Source organism: Elephantulus edwardii, unplaced genomic scaffold (assembly GCF_000299155.1).
Source record: "Elephantulus edwardii isolate Elephantulus edwardi_28Jun2011 unplaced genomic scaffold, EleEdw1.0 scaffold00149, whole genome shotgun sequence".
In the NCBI taxonomy this organism is placed as follows: domain Eukaryota; kingdom Metazoa; phylum Chordata; class Mammalia; order Macroscelidea; family Macroscelididae; genus Elephantulus; species Elephantulus edwardii.
Genome location: NW_006399899.1, coordinates 5695381 through 5708092, shown reverse-complemented (window position 1 = coordinate 5708092; position 12712 = coordinate 5695381). Strand labels below are relative to the sequence as shown.

Sequence of the window (12712 nt, the reverse complement as noted above, 5' to 3'; positions counted from 1 at the left end):
GTCCTTCCAAGGAGCATACAGATTTAGGGATTCTATTTTAAAATGTGGTAAGTGTTGAAAGAAAAATGAACTTAATCTATGTTCAGTAAAATATAGCAGAAACAGAGGCTAGAGTTAGGGCCCTGATATCTAGTCCGTGCTGGTCTCTTGCTAGGTTTCCTCCAACCGGAGTTTCATTTGGAATGGATAATTCTTTGATGACAATGGGTGCCTTCTGTGTTGTTGAATGCTTAGAAATATTTCTGGTCTCTACCTTTTAGAAAATAATAGCACGTCCAACCCAGTTATGACAACTAAAAAAATGTTTTTGTTTGTTGTTGTCATGTACCTTAAAGTGGGGCCAATGCATAGCTGACCCTAAATTGCGAGTAGGTTGTGTGAGAGGATATTGCTTATCTTTCTCCTATGGAGCAGCTGGTACAGCTGAACCAATGTACCTTTGGTTTCCTAGTACAACTTGTTGTTGTTGTTGTTGTGAACTGTAGAATCAGAACTGACCCATAGCTCACTCTCTGGTGGATTTTCAGAGGCAGTTATTAACTGAGAGGATAGTTGCCCAGTCTTCTCCCACAGAGCAGCTGGTGGCCTTCAACTGCGTGCCTTACTATGCCCTTTATATGCTCTGTCGATGTCATTTGCAGGGAGTAGTACTGGTAACCGAAAGCTTATGCTTCTCTGGCAGCTCAAATTCACCAGCCACTTTGTGGGAGAAAGATGAGCAATCTTCCATCATTATATTTTCAGCCTCTGAAACCTCTTGGAGTGTTAGCTATGAATGGGTGCCCACTCAATAGCAATGAGTTGAATTTAATATCTCCTAGTTGGTCTAGTGTTAAGAAGCTGTGCAGCAATTCCAAAGGCATGTGGTTCAAATCTACCAGCTGCTCTATGGAAGAAAAATGAGCAATCTCCTTCCATGAGATTAACTGCCTCTGTAAACCCTCCAGAGGGTCAGCTATGGGCTAGTTCTGCTCAATGGTACACAACAAAAACAATAACAGAGAGAGATAAAATTACCTCTAGCTGACATCTGTCTTAAGCTCACATCTTAGCACTTTGAACATTACATTATTTGTAAAATAGATCCTAATACCTACTCAGATGGAGTTATTGAGAGGATGGAATAAGATGATGGATGTACAAAAACCTAGTTGTTATCAAGTCAACTCTAACTCACAACCCAACTTCACACTCACGTCTTTGTAGAGTTTGAGCATCACTAGCAGCAGACTGTGAAGAATCAAGACAATATTCCAGCACAAGCTTTGAGGGCTGGAAAGAAAAAGAGCATGATAAACAAATGAAGGATGGAAATAGAATAGGTTAGGGGAAGAGCCTGACATTCAGTCCTCACCTTTGAAGCTGCTCAAGAAAGGAAGTCGCCTTTCACCCACTGTTGGGCCCTTCCTTCTTATCATACACTGGACCGAGTAAGCATTGTATTAAAGAGTGCCTATTGCTCTCCATCACCCAACAGAAGTTCTCATTGCTGACACAGTGACTTTTCAGAGGCTGCAAATTGCATGAGAAGAGATTGCCTATTTTACTCCTAAGGAGCCATTGGTGGATTTGAACCTCCAGAGAGGCTCCACCTTTGGGTTAACAGCAAAACTCTCTAAGAGCTAGGGAAACAGGGCTCAACAGGAACTCAGTGGCTTATGAACCCTGACTCTTTTCAGTTTATAGGTTCCCCAATCCTCTCTCTTAAATCTCAATTAGGAGGCTTCAGGCTCATGGAGCAGGAGCATAAGGTGCCCTTCCTGCTTCTAACCTCACTGATGCCGCTTCCTCTGCAGGCACCAGCCTCCTCCAGTGCTCACCTTCTGCCTGTGGATTCCTTATCTTTCACGGTCCAGCTCTTTTGAAGTTTTGCTGGATCCCCACAGACAGACATATTGCTTACTTTATTTTTTACTCCTCTAGTGTTGTGCTTACATCTCTATTAGCTTGTCATGGTCTGCCTCAGATTGGCTGGGCTCTCTTCTACTCCGCTCATCTACCTTCAGGTGGAGACAGCGTCTAATTTCTTTTGGCTTCCCCTAGCTCTTAGTGTGCTTGTAGAAGGATGCTCCACCAATGTTAGAATTAAAAAATATGAAAGGAAATGGGATAAACAGTTGAACATAATTTGACCTAAATCCCCAAGTTTTAAAATGTGCTAGTTTGGTATTTATTTAATCTTTGAACAACAATTTCTTTAATAGGCCAAGGGAAGCTATTAGATAGATTTGAGAAGAGCAGTGACATAATTAGATCTATATTTTAGGAAGATACATCTGGCCAAGATTTATAACAATCACAGAAGTGCATTTTTGTGTCGCCTTCACCCTCCCTGCTCCAAAGTAAGCAAGACAATTCTTACCTTTTACAGGTGGGCGTTGAGGTTTTGCTAATTAATCCTTGTGAAGGGCTTTGAGATCTTCCTCTGAAAGGTGACAGAGAAGCATGAAGCCTTCAGTGACAGCCTAATTATTATTATTACTAGGCACAAAGCTCAGAGAACTTAAAGATCCCCAGGTACCATCCAAAATAGTAAGAGACAAAAAATGCAAATGGAGAAATTATAAGACAGAATCATTGACTCACAGACTCTCAGTGTTGCCAGGGAGCGCAGAGGTGATCTTCTCAAATTCTGTTTTCCTATCCTCACAAGCTGATGGACATTACATGCCCTCTAGAACGTTCCTAACCAGTGCTTTCTGTATTAGATTCTAAGAGTTTGAACATGATGGCAGAATTTCTGGAGTTGCAGTCTCTATCTCTTTTCTGTTTGCAGTAGAACCTATGGTCATTTATTAGACCTCAGTTCCTGTACCCATTAAATGGGAATGAAATTAATTACCTACCTACCTACCTACCGCATGGGTTGTTCTACAATTAAACGCATCATGTGCAGTACTTAGCCTAATGCTTCCTATATCATCAGTGATGAATAAACATTAGCTTTTAAAGGCACTTAAGCTAATTAATACATACAAGAGTGCACAGGAGATGATAAAGCATCTGCCTGCATGTTCAGTTGTTCCTAGCTCGGGACTTCATAGAAGAACACAGTATCCCATAGGTTCACTTTTGGTGAGGAAATTGAGATACCTGAGGTTAAAGTGACCTATTGAACTGGCAAGATATCCTTCCTCATTCTAATTGGAGGAAAAGTGTGTTTTTCCTTCCCTCATCTGTGCCCTCTTGCATGGGAGGCCTGATCATGGTTGTAGGTCAGTTGGTTCCCAAGAAGTTCATACATTAAACTGGGCATAGGATACAAAGGTCCAATCTCCATCTTGGTAATTATATGTCTTTATGCATTAATTCCTTGATAGTTGGCTTCTGCATTTGCAAAATGGAGATCCTGGCCACTTCACAGGGCTGATGTGAGGATAGGGTGAGGCAGTACTGTGGCTTTTCTCAGTAAACTGTAAGTTCTCTGTGGCTGCTAATAGTTGCTGCTTGGAAGCCCACACTATTTCATACATAGAACTGTTCTCTTCACAGATCTTTTACAGTGGAGCAGTGGAGGCCCTGGTTTGTAAGGGTCTCTAGAGTTCCAGCTTACACTAGACAAGACCAGCGTCCAAAGAGAACTGAAAGAAGCCTGATTCTTCTCACTAGAATCTCTGCAAAATGACTCATGTAATTGCTCTGTGTAAGTTTCCTTAGCCTTTATTGTACACCCACACGATTCTGATGCTATAGACTCCTGTGGAATGCAGAGAGTGGAGGAGGCGGCACATTTTAGATGTTTAAGAGAGACCACCAATTCCCAGGGTAAAGGCACACAGGTTCTGCCAGATGGTCAAGTCTAGGCAACTGCCAATCATCTCAGATCCTCCTATTTGTCTTTCTGTCTGTTTTTCCTGTTACAGGGAATAGCTCCCCCACCTATCCACCTTCTTTTACTCCCTTACATTTTCTAGGAGGGATTTCTAGGGTCTTCCCATCAGGAATTAGTTGTAGGAATAATTGGGCCAGTGGAGTGCAGGAGATATATCCAGCGCAGCCCCGTGCACTCCTAGAAAAAAGTGACCTAGATCAGGCAGTGGGTGGATCCAGGACTATTGTAGGGACCCCCTTCCACCTACAGACTTACAGCTGAACCCACATTTGTAGTGGCTTTAACCTGGACTGGAGGGCTGGGGGAGAAAGGTACGAAAGTGGGGGAGGGTAAAGGGGACTGTGGGTTGCCCCTTTAGAGACTAGGCTCCACGTTATCACCCTCCACCCATCTTCCACACACTAGAAAGGAGGATGAGAGGAGCGCTTGAGGCAGGGGGTGGAAGGTAGAAGAGGTCAGCAGTGGAACTCTAAGCTGGCTCCTCCGTGGGAATTAGCATAGAGCTTGCAGCCTGTGTGAGTGTGAGGGGGAGAGCGATCGCGAGCTAGGGAGGGAGCGAGAGGCAGGCTGCTGGAGGAGAGGTAGAGGGGGAGCGAGCACTCCAGCTAGCATGAGGACGGGCTTCTCTTTTCCGTGCTCAGTTAATCTGGCTGTCAGTTGGTGTTAACGCTGCAGTTTAAGTGCTCCGATTCCAAGGGAAACAGACAAATCTCACATAAGGAAGGAAGGAAGCGAGCAAGGAAGGAAGGAACTACAGGAGGAGAAGAAGAGGCAGAACAGCGAGAGGAATAAAGGGAAGGGGGGAAACATCAAATCTATGATTGGACCTGAGCTTCTTTTTCGCCAATGCAAAAAGGAATATGCAGCACATTTTTGCCTTCTTCTGCACCGGTTTCCTAGGCACGGTAGTAGGTGCCAATTTCCCCAACAATATCCAGATCGGTGAGTGAGAGTGGGTGCCTGGGGAGGACTCTCTGGGTCTGGTCAGTGATTTGGGGGGATCTGTACCCCAGCAAGTAGCAGCTGTTGTGCTTGGCCATCCAAAGCTGTCTGGTGCTGGGAGGGGGCTTAGGTTGTCAGTGTGAGGAGGGGGCTTCTCCTGATGAGATGAAGGGCAAAGAGGAAGTGTGGCCACACACACACACACTCTCTCTCTCCTCTCTCTCTCTCTCTCTCTCCAGTCATGAGCATGTGAAATGGAGGAAACACTGCTTTGGAATAAAAAAAATAATAATAAATAAAATCAGGCTATATAGCAAGAAAAGGGATGGTAGGTGTTTAGGGAGTTAACTCCATTGCTTAATGGTGGTGCCTAATTTCATTTATTTATATAAATATGAGTGGTGTGCATATTTATGTGTATGTTTGCATCTATAAAATGCACATATATTTAATGGAGTAGGACAATGATTTGTTAAGGACGGGCGGAAAAAGAGACACTTTTCAAAGAGTGAAGGATGCTGGGTTTGGGTCAACTACTGAAATAATAATATCAGGTGCATCTACTCTAAGACAAGGAGGCTCTGGACTCCCCTTGTAGCCTTCTCTTTGCTGTCTGCCTTGCAGGGCTGGTAGCTCCCTAGTTGTCAGTCCTAGAACTTCCCATCCTGCCCCCTTCCTTTATTTCTTTTACTGCCCCTTCTATTCAGAAAACATTGTCTACCGTAGACACACACATACACACAATCTTGTCTCCTATCAATGGTCCCCATCACTGGGATTCATTCTCTCAACTTGGAAGCAGGTTTCAACATGCTGCATGGCTTTTGTTTCCTATTTCCACTCCTCATTTGTTATGCTTCCAAAAGGGTGGTTATTAGATAGCACTATTCTTAGTAAAAATGGGGGACAAGAACACAAACAGAAGCAATAGCACCAATAACAGCTTGCTTGCAGTAAGGCTAAGGATTCAGTGTGACCAGCAGCATTTCAAGACTGTGTGTCCCAAATCAAAGGAGTTGCTTTGCTTGGAGGATTTGTGGTTGGTTTGGCTTCTGTTTTCTTACCCCTGATAGGGAGATAGCTCCACTAGGAAAAGTTCCTGTTGCTAGGAGTTTGTGTTCTTTGTGTGAATGTATGTTTGTTGGGGGGGGGGGAGGTGTTTGGTTGGGTGCACATGCGCTGTAGGACCCTTCTCTTGGCCTCTCCAGCTTGCTGGCAGGCGGTGGAATAGCCTTGGAGTAACTTGCTTTGTTTCCTGACACCTGTTAAGCTACATTCTGAAATGTGTATGCATATGTGTATCAGTGCCTTACACGCAAAACTTCCTGCCTTCCTGGAGACACTTCCCTTGCATCCCAGCCTGTAGTCTTCCACTTCCCCACCTCTCATTCCCCTTCCTTCCATTCACTGCAGAGAGGAGGAGGGAGACTGGGAAGGTTTTGAGGTATGTACAGCTGGGAGAAGAGTGTAGCTTCCAAATCAAGAACACAGTTTCATTTATTTAGAAGGTGTTCTCTCTCTCCCTCCCTCTCTCTCTCTCTCTCTCTCAAAAGTAATTTACCTGTGTAAATCACTTGTTCTAATGTGTGGCATTGTTTCTGTCTGTACTTATGCACTGCCCATACTTTGCGGTATGCAAACACTCCTGTGGGGGATTTAGCTTTCTCCAAGCACATTTTGCTGTGGATAGAAATACTCAGGGGTGTTTTGTATGAATCTAAATGGAATGTTTGCTCATGTATCTCTTCAGATTATTTATCAAATATATCCTTGAAATGCTTGTTCAACTAATAAAACCAGTGCTTTTTAAGTTTTCTAATAAAAGGTGGAACATGCAATTTAACAACACACGCTGAAAAATATCACCACCATCAGGTAATACTTGATTCTACTTGCACGGTCTTTAATAAAATCATTGCAATCTACTTACTAGTTCTTAAAAAGAAATATAAATCTACAGTATAAGAAGTTAGAGGTGCATTACCTAGGGCTATGATTTCTTATGGATCAGGGATGAACCTCTTTCTAAGCATTTGTTATAGTTCAATCTCTGAAAATAGCTGATTTTAATACACAGAACTATATTTTAGTTTGTTTTCATGCCCACAGTAAACACCAAAGTAAGCCATGTACTTTCTTTCTTAGAAAAAAGAGCCCCAGTAGGGACCTTTCTCTGTTTTTTACTGGAACAGAATGGTCATCTCTTCTTGACATTCTTAAGAACTCACATTTTTTTAAAAAAATACAGGGTTCTACCATGCAAATACACACTGTAATCCCTTATGTAACAAGTCATTCCCAGGTAGCTGGGATCATGAATGGCAAAAGAAGAGTATTACTGTTTGCAGAAAATCAAGGGTTTTAAGAGGCAATTAGTACCAAACCTTAGAGGCAATGGAATGGAGTTGTTAAATTGCATGGGGGTCTTGCCAGCCCTAAGACCAGAAGTGTCAAAGCAGAGAGGATGTTGGAGAAGCATACAGGGTCCCAAAGTTCCATTGACTAGAGCAAAATTTCTTAACACCTGCTCCCTGTGAGGCTCTGTGAAAAGTGAGTCTGGTAATGGGACAAAATAGACACAGCAAGGGTTTGCACACATGGGAGAGAGAGCATAGGTCACCGGTGGTTTATACACGGGAGGAAGAAGAGACCCACTGCAGCTCCTCTGTTTTCCCTTACCTGAGCTGAGTTGAAGGGTGAACAATCAGGTGTTTGAGCAGAGTGATAGATGTTGGAGGCTCTTGTCACATCAAAGCTCGCCTGTAGAAGTTTAAGCCTCGGTGCCCAGTTGAGTCTATTTGAACTCTCATCTCCTCTAGTAAAGGCTACGACTAGCGGGTTTGACGTGTGCAGGATAAAGGGGACCTTAGTGGTGTGGGCTATTGAGGAATGAAAACCTGTTTCTAGCCCAGATATCATGTTGTGTTTCTTTTCCTTTCAGGGGGATTATTTCCAAACCAGCAATCACAGGAACATGCGGCTTTTAGATTTGCTTTGTCGCAACTCACAGAGCCCCCCAAACTGCTTCCCCAGATTGATATTGTGAACATCAGTGACAGCTTTGAGATGACCTATAGATGTAAGTAATTGCTTCTATTTCTGAGATTTCTTTTCTGCGGCCGACCAATGAGCAGAGGGCCTGTGGGTAGGTGGTGGTGTTGCAAAAATGACGAAGTTATCATCTGTCTTCGTCAAAGAAAGCCCTCCAAGAAAAATTTCCAGGGCCATTTGAGCTGTTCCAGCAGTTGGTATTTCACACCCTGCAATGCTTCATGGATCGGGCTGGCTTTGTCACTGTCAATTAGCTTTCAGATACGAGCAAGATAGGGACTTGGGTAGGTTCCTCCTCTGCCTGGCTGAGATTTTCTGAATCAACTGTGGGAGCTTCACCCCTGGAAGGCATCTGGTAGAAAGAAAGTAAAGACTTGTAGAATGTGTTTCGAAGTGGTCAGGCTTTCTCTTTTTCCCCACAAGTTATAAGGAAATCATGTTCTGATGACTTGATAAAAAAAAGGTAGCTGAGACTTTATATATGTGATTTCCCATCTTTAGAAATGATTAGTGCTTATTAAAATCGTGTGCCTTGATTATTTCTATACGGCTGTGAAATGACTGAAGTTCGTAGGTTGCCCTATGAGCATAAACCAAACAATGGTGGCCTCAGGAAGGAGAAGGGATTAATAAATCTCAAATCTCTGACCACTCAATTGGAAATGTTTCAAAATGTAGGCAACCAATAAGTTCCAAGTTCTGACAACTAAGATAGAAAAGGAAACTTGTGTAATTGTGTGATTACCATTTTAGGGCAGGTTAAAACATAAAAATTTATCTGTAGAGACATTTTACCTGCAGGGATTAAAGTTAAGTAAGATTGTTTGACATGAAAGGGTGAGCTATTCAGTCCTACTGGGATGGTATGATTTGGGACCTTAGATCCAGAACCAATAAAATAGATACCATAGGCTTCGTGGGCCACTATTGACTTGGGAACTTCTGTTGAGATGTGGGTGGTTGAAGACATGGACCATATTTTCTTCATTTCTGTTCTACATTCCCACATGGTGTGTTCTCAGTGACTTGAGCTTAACATACTTTGAAGGTTCAAGATAAGAATTTACCCTAAATCCTAAGAATGCTCATGAAGCAATATTGCTATAAAATCTAATATTAGCCAGACTCCACCTACTGAGGACATTTCCTAGATAGCAACAATAATATCTAGCATCCCTGGAGAGTCTATGAAGTAAGCACTGGTCTACTAATCACAAATTTAGTGATTCAAACTCACTAACCATCTCAAGGAGAAAGTTGAAATAGTCTAATACTGAGAAGATTTACAACTTCAGAAACTCTGTGAGACAGTTCTTCTGTGTTCGATAGGGTTGCTGTGAATTGGAAATGGCTCATGGCAATGCATTTGACGTCCTTCGCTTTGGTTTGTGTGTAGGAATATCTACCTTTCATATTTTGGCTTACTTAATCCTTCACGAGTTTTGCAGGGTACTCTAGGTTAAATTCTCCCAGAAATGGAAAAAAAAAACACAACCCCCCAAAAAACCAAAACAACAACCCTAAAGCTGAAACTGTTTCTAAAAATTACTCACAGTCTTCTGGGAAGTAAATGGTGGTCTTGTGACCCTATGTTTCATGTTCCAAGTCTCTATTGAAAATGTTGTGTAGCATCAACTGAGTTGGAATCAACCCATAGCTGACCCTCTGTTGGGTTTTCCGAGGCAATTAATCACAGGGGAGGAGATTACCCATCCTTCTCCCGCTGAGCAACAGCTGGTGGATTCAAACCACATGCTTTTGGTATTGCAGCACAGCTCCTTGCCACTAGGCCACCGGAGCTCACCCTCTTGAACATACGTATCTAATAAAACCTGAGTAACCTAAGAGTATTCATGGATTGAGTTCTTATCAAGAACTAGAAGCACTTTAGGAGAAAAACTTATAAGTGCTTCAAATCTTGACTGAAATGTGGCTCAGGAGTGATCCATTGTATAGATTAATAGTAATTCTGCATTTGGGTTATAAAGAAATTGAAAACCTATCTATTGTGTTACTAATTGATGTTGGATTGTTGACTATTGAATTGTAATTCTCTGAAACATCTTCTTGAGAAACTAGAATAATATCGAGTAGGTAGGTATCAGTTATCCAGGAGTTCTGGAGGCAACACTCACCCACTCGCTGCTGTCCAGTCGTTCTGACTCGTAGCAATACTTCCCTGTGTTTCCTAGACTCTAAGTAAGATGCAACAGGAGAGGATTGTCCATCTTTCTCCCAAGGAGCCATTAGTGGATTTGAACTTCTGGAGACCTGTGGTCTTTGAGTTAGCAGTACGGATTATATTATACTGGCAAAACGCCACTGATGGCACAGTAGATTAAATGCTAGGCTACTAAATAAAAGGTTGGCAGTTTGAGATCATCAGCTGCTCTGTAGGAGATAGATGAGCTTGTTTCCTCCCATTAAGATTCACAGCCTCAGAAGCAGATGGAAGTTCTCCATGAGTCAGGATCAACTCTATGGTAAGGAGTTTGGATTTCATTTCTTTAGCTATGAGATAATCTAATAAATATTTTCTTTTCTGATTTCTCTCTATGTAGGGCTTTTAAAAGTGTGCCTGGTGGTACAATGGTTAAGCCCTTGACTGTTAAAGAATAAATTCAAATCAACAAATCAATGCTGCTCTGTGAGGAGAAGACTTGGCAATCTGTTCCCATAAAGATTAACCCGATATCATTCATAGAGGCCCTCTAACAAATTTCAGAACATGTAAATCTTGAGGGGAAGAGACTGTCCATTTTTTTTCTCCCCACAGAAGAGCTGATGGATTTCAAGTGCTAACTATCCAGTTAGCAGTAAAATATGAACTGGAATGATACTCCAATCCTTCTATGGTGATTATAGGGTACGAAACCCTGTGGGACAGTTCGATTCTGTGCAATAGGGTCACTATGAGTCAAACATCAACTAAGATAGCATGTGACAGGGCAGAGCTTTAAATGGAAGATTTTGGGATAGGCAGGCATAAATGTATCTACAAATCATCTTAGATTATGCAAAATCTGTTGCACTCATTCTTTACATTAATATTATTTCCTGGTGAGAATCTTTGAAGCTTATGTCATACTCCATAGTTTTTGTCATACTTTCAAAAGGGCCCATTACTTAAGAAGAATCACTTCACTAGAGAATCAAGAAGAATAAATGGCTGGTCTCTGTGATCACTCACACTGCTGAGAGCTGCCTATAGCAGTGTTTGGTGGAGAGAGTTGTTAACTGCTATCTGAGCGTCAAGATGTTGACTGGCACAACGAGATAATAAAAGACACATAGGAGGAATTGTTCTAAGGTAAAAGGTGGTGCTTCGGTATTTTTATCTTCACAACCTAAGACTTCTCTTTCAATAGTGTTGTGGGATGGTGATTAGGAAGGAGGAACTATGCGACAGGCAATGTTGTCCACTGTGGTCAGTGAACTTGAAATGGAAGGATTTGGCTTCTTGAACTTGATTTCTGCTGCATAATAGCTTACGGGTTTCCATGAAGTCCTGCTGTGTTCATCTGATCATTCTTTAAACACTTCTTTGGTGCTTTGAACTGAGGTGGACATTGGGAATACAAAGATAATAAAATGCTAGCTCTCAAATAGCTTATACATAGTCCAGTGGGGAACATTGCTATGGGGCTTCTATGAGAAGTAGTAATATTATTTTGTGCTTAGACTTTTAGTTCTTCTCTTTAGATCCAAGATCAGAGAGAGTGTGGGGCAATTTAGGTGGTGATGGTGGTACTGTAATTCCCAGACTGCCTATAGGACTCTGTGTTAACTAGTGTGAAGCTAAAGAGACCTTTGGGGCTACATTTACTGCGATCCATTAGTGCGGGAAAGTCTTATACGTGTCCCAGTTTGAATGAAGAAAAAAAAATCAAAGGAAGTAGTTTTTAGGACAGTCGGTTGATTAATTATGTTTGGAAAAACAATTGTATTTAGATTACATCTTATCAAAACTGAACTAGAGGTTAACTTAAATTATCTATTTCAAGTCTGTCTTACCTCTCAAGAAGAACCATACCAACGCATTGTTTCTTCAGGATTTTTTACTGTTGCTTTATTTATTTTTTTCATTTTCTGTGCATTTTGCTATTCATTATCCTTCCACCAGAGGGTGGGGAAGGGAAGGTAGACAAAGTGTATGTGTATCAAAAGCTATTCCTGCTAGATGCACTAGCAACAGGGGATTAAAAAAGAAGACTGATGATTATACAATAAATGGGTTTGGGTGGTTGGAAAAGGAGCGTCAGCTAACAACACTAACCAAAATGAGAGTTTGATACCTTTTTAACGTTTGATTTTTTCCTAGGTTGTTTTTGTGGTATTTTTTTTTCTGTCCATCAGGGTAAAATCATTGAATTTGCAATCCAAATGGCTTGATTATACTTGTAAATCTACAGGATCACAATTGTAGAGGCTTCCATAGAGATGGCATTACTGACCTCTCTCCCTTGTTTTGGTGTTTCTGTGATGAGTGTAAACAAAATGGTCATTGTTATGTGCTATCTAGTCACTTCCAACTCCTACCACCCTAAGTGCAACAGAATGAAATACTGGCCAATCCTGCACCATCTTCACAACCATTGCTATGTTTGACCCATCATTGCAGACATTATATCAATCCATATTTTTAAGCATCTTTCTCATTTTTGTTAAGTCTCTCCTGTATCAAAAATTATGATCTTCTGCAAGGCTTTTCCCTCCTTGTAGCATGTCCAAAATTTGTGAGATAAATTCTGTTGTTGTTGTTGTTATGTGCCGTCGAGTCTTTTCCGACTTGACCCTATGCACAACAGCCCTAAACCCTGCTCTGTCCTGCGCCAACCGCACTGCCTCTCACACACCCATCCCGATTACCTCAGTCACTGAATCAAT

The 12712-nt window shown here is 41.8% G+C and overlaps 1 protein-coding gene across 5 annotated transcripts in view; it reads left to right on the top strand.

Moving 5' to 3' along the window:
• The first annotated feature begins 4459 nt into the window (after positions 1-4459).
• Positions 4460-12712, top strand: part of GRIA1 (glutamate receptor, ionotropic, AMPA 1) — a 548752-nt gene continuing 540499 nt past the window's right edge. For 2 of the 5 annotated variants that reach the window (XM_006894741.1, XM_006894742.1), the window contains exons 1-2: positions 6003-6060; positions 7716-7853. In XM_006894741.1, the coding sequence (XP_006894803.1) occupies positions 6057-6060; positions 7716-7853 (142 nt within the window). In that variant the 5' untranslated portion in view covers positions 6003-6056. Of the gene's footprint in view, positions 4775-6002; positions 6061-7715; positions 7854-12712 lie in introns of those variants that run through there. The other 3 variants (XM_006894740.1, XM_006894739.1, XM_006894738.1) reach the window with 3 other exon arrangements.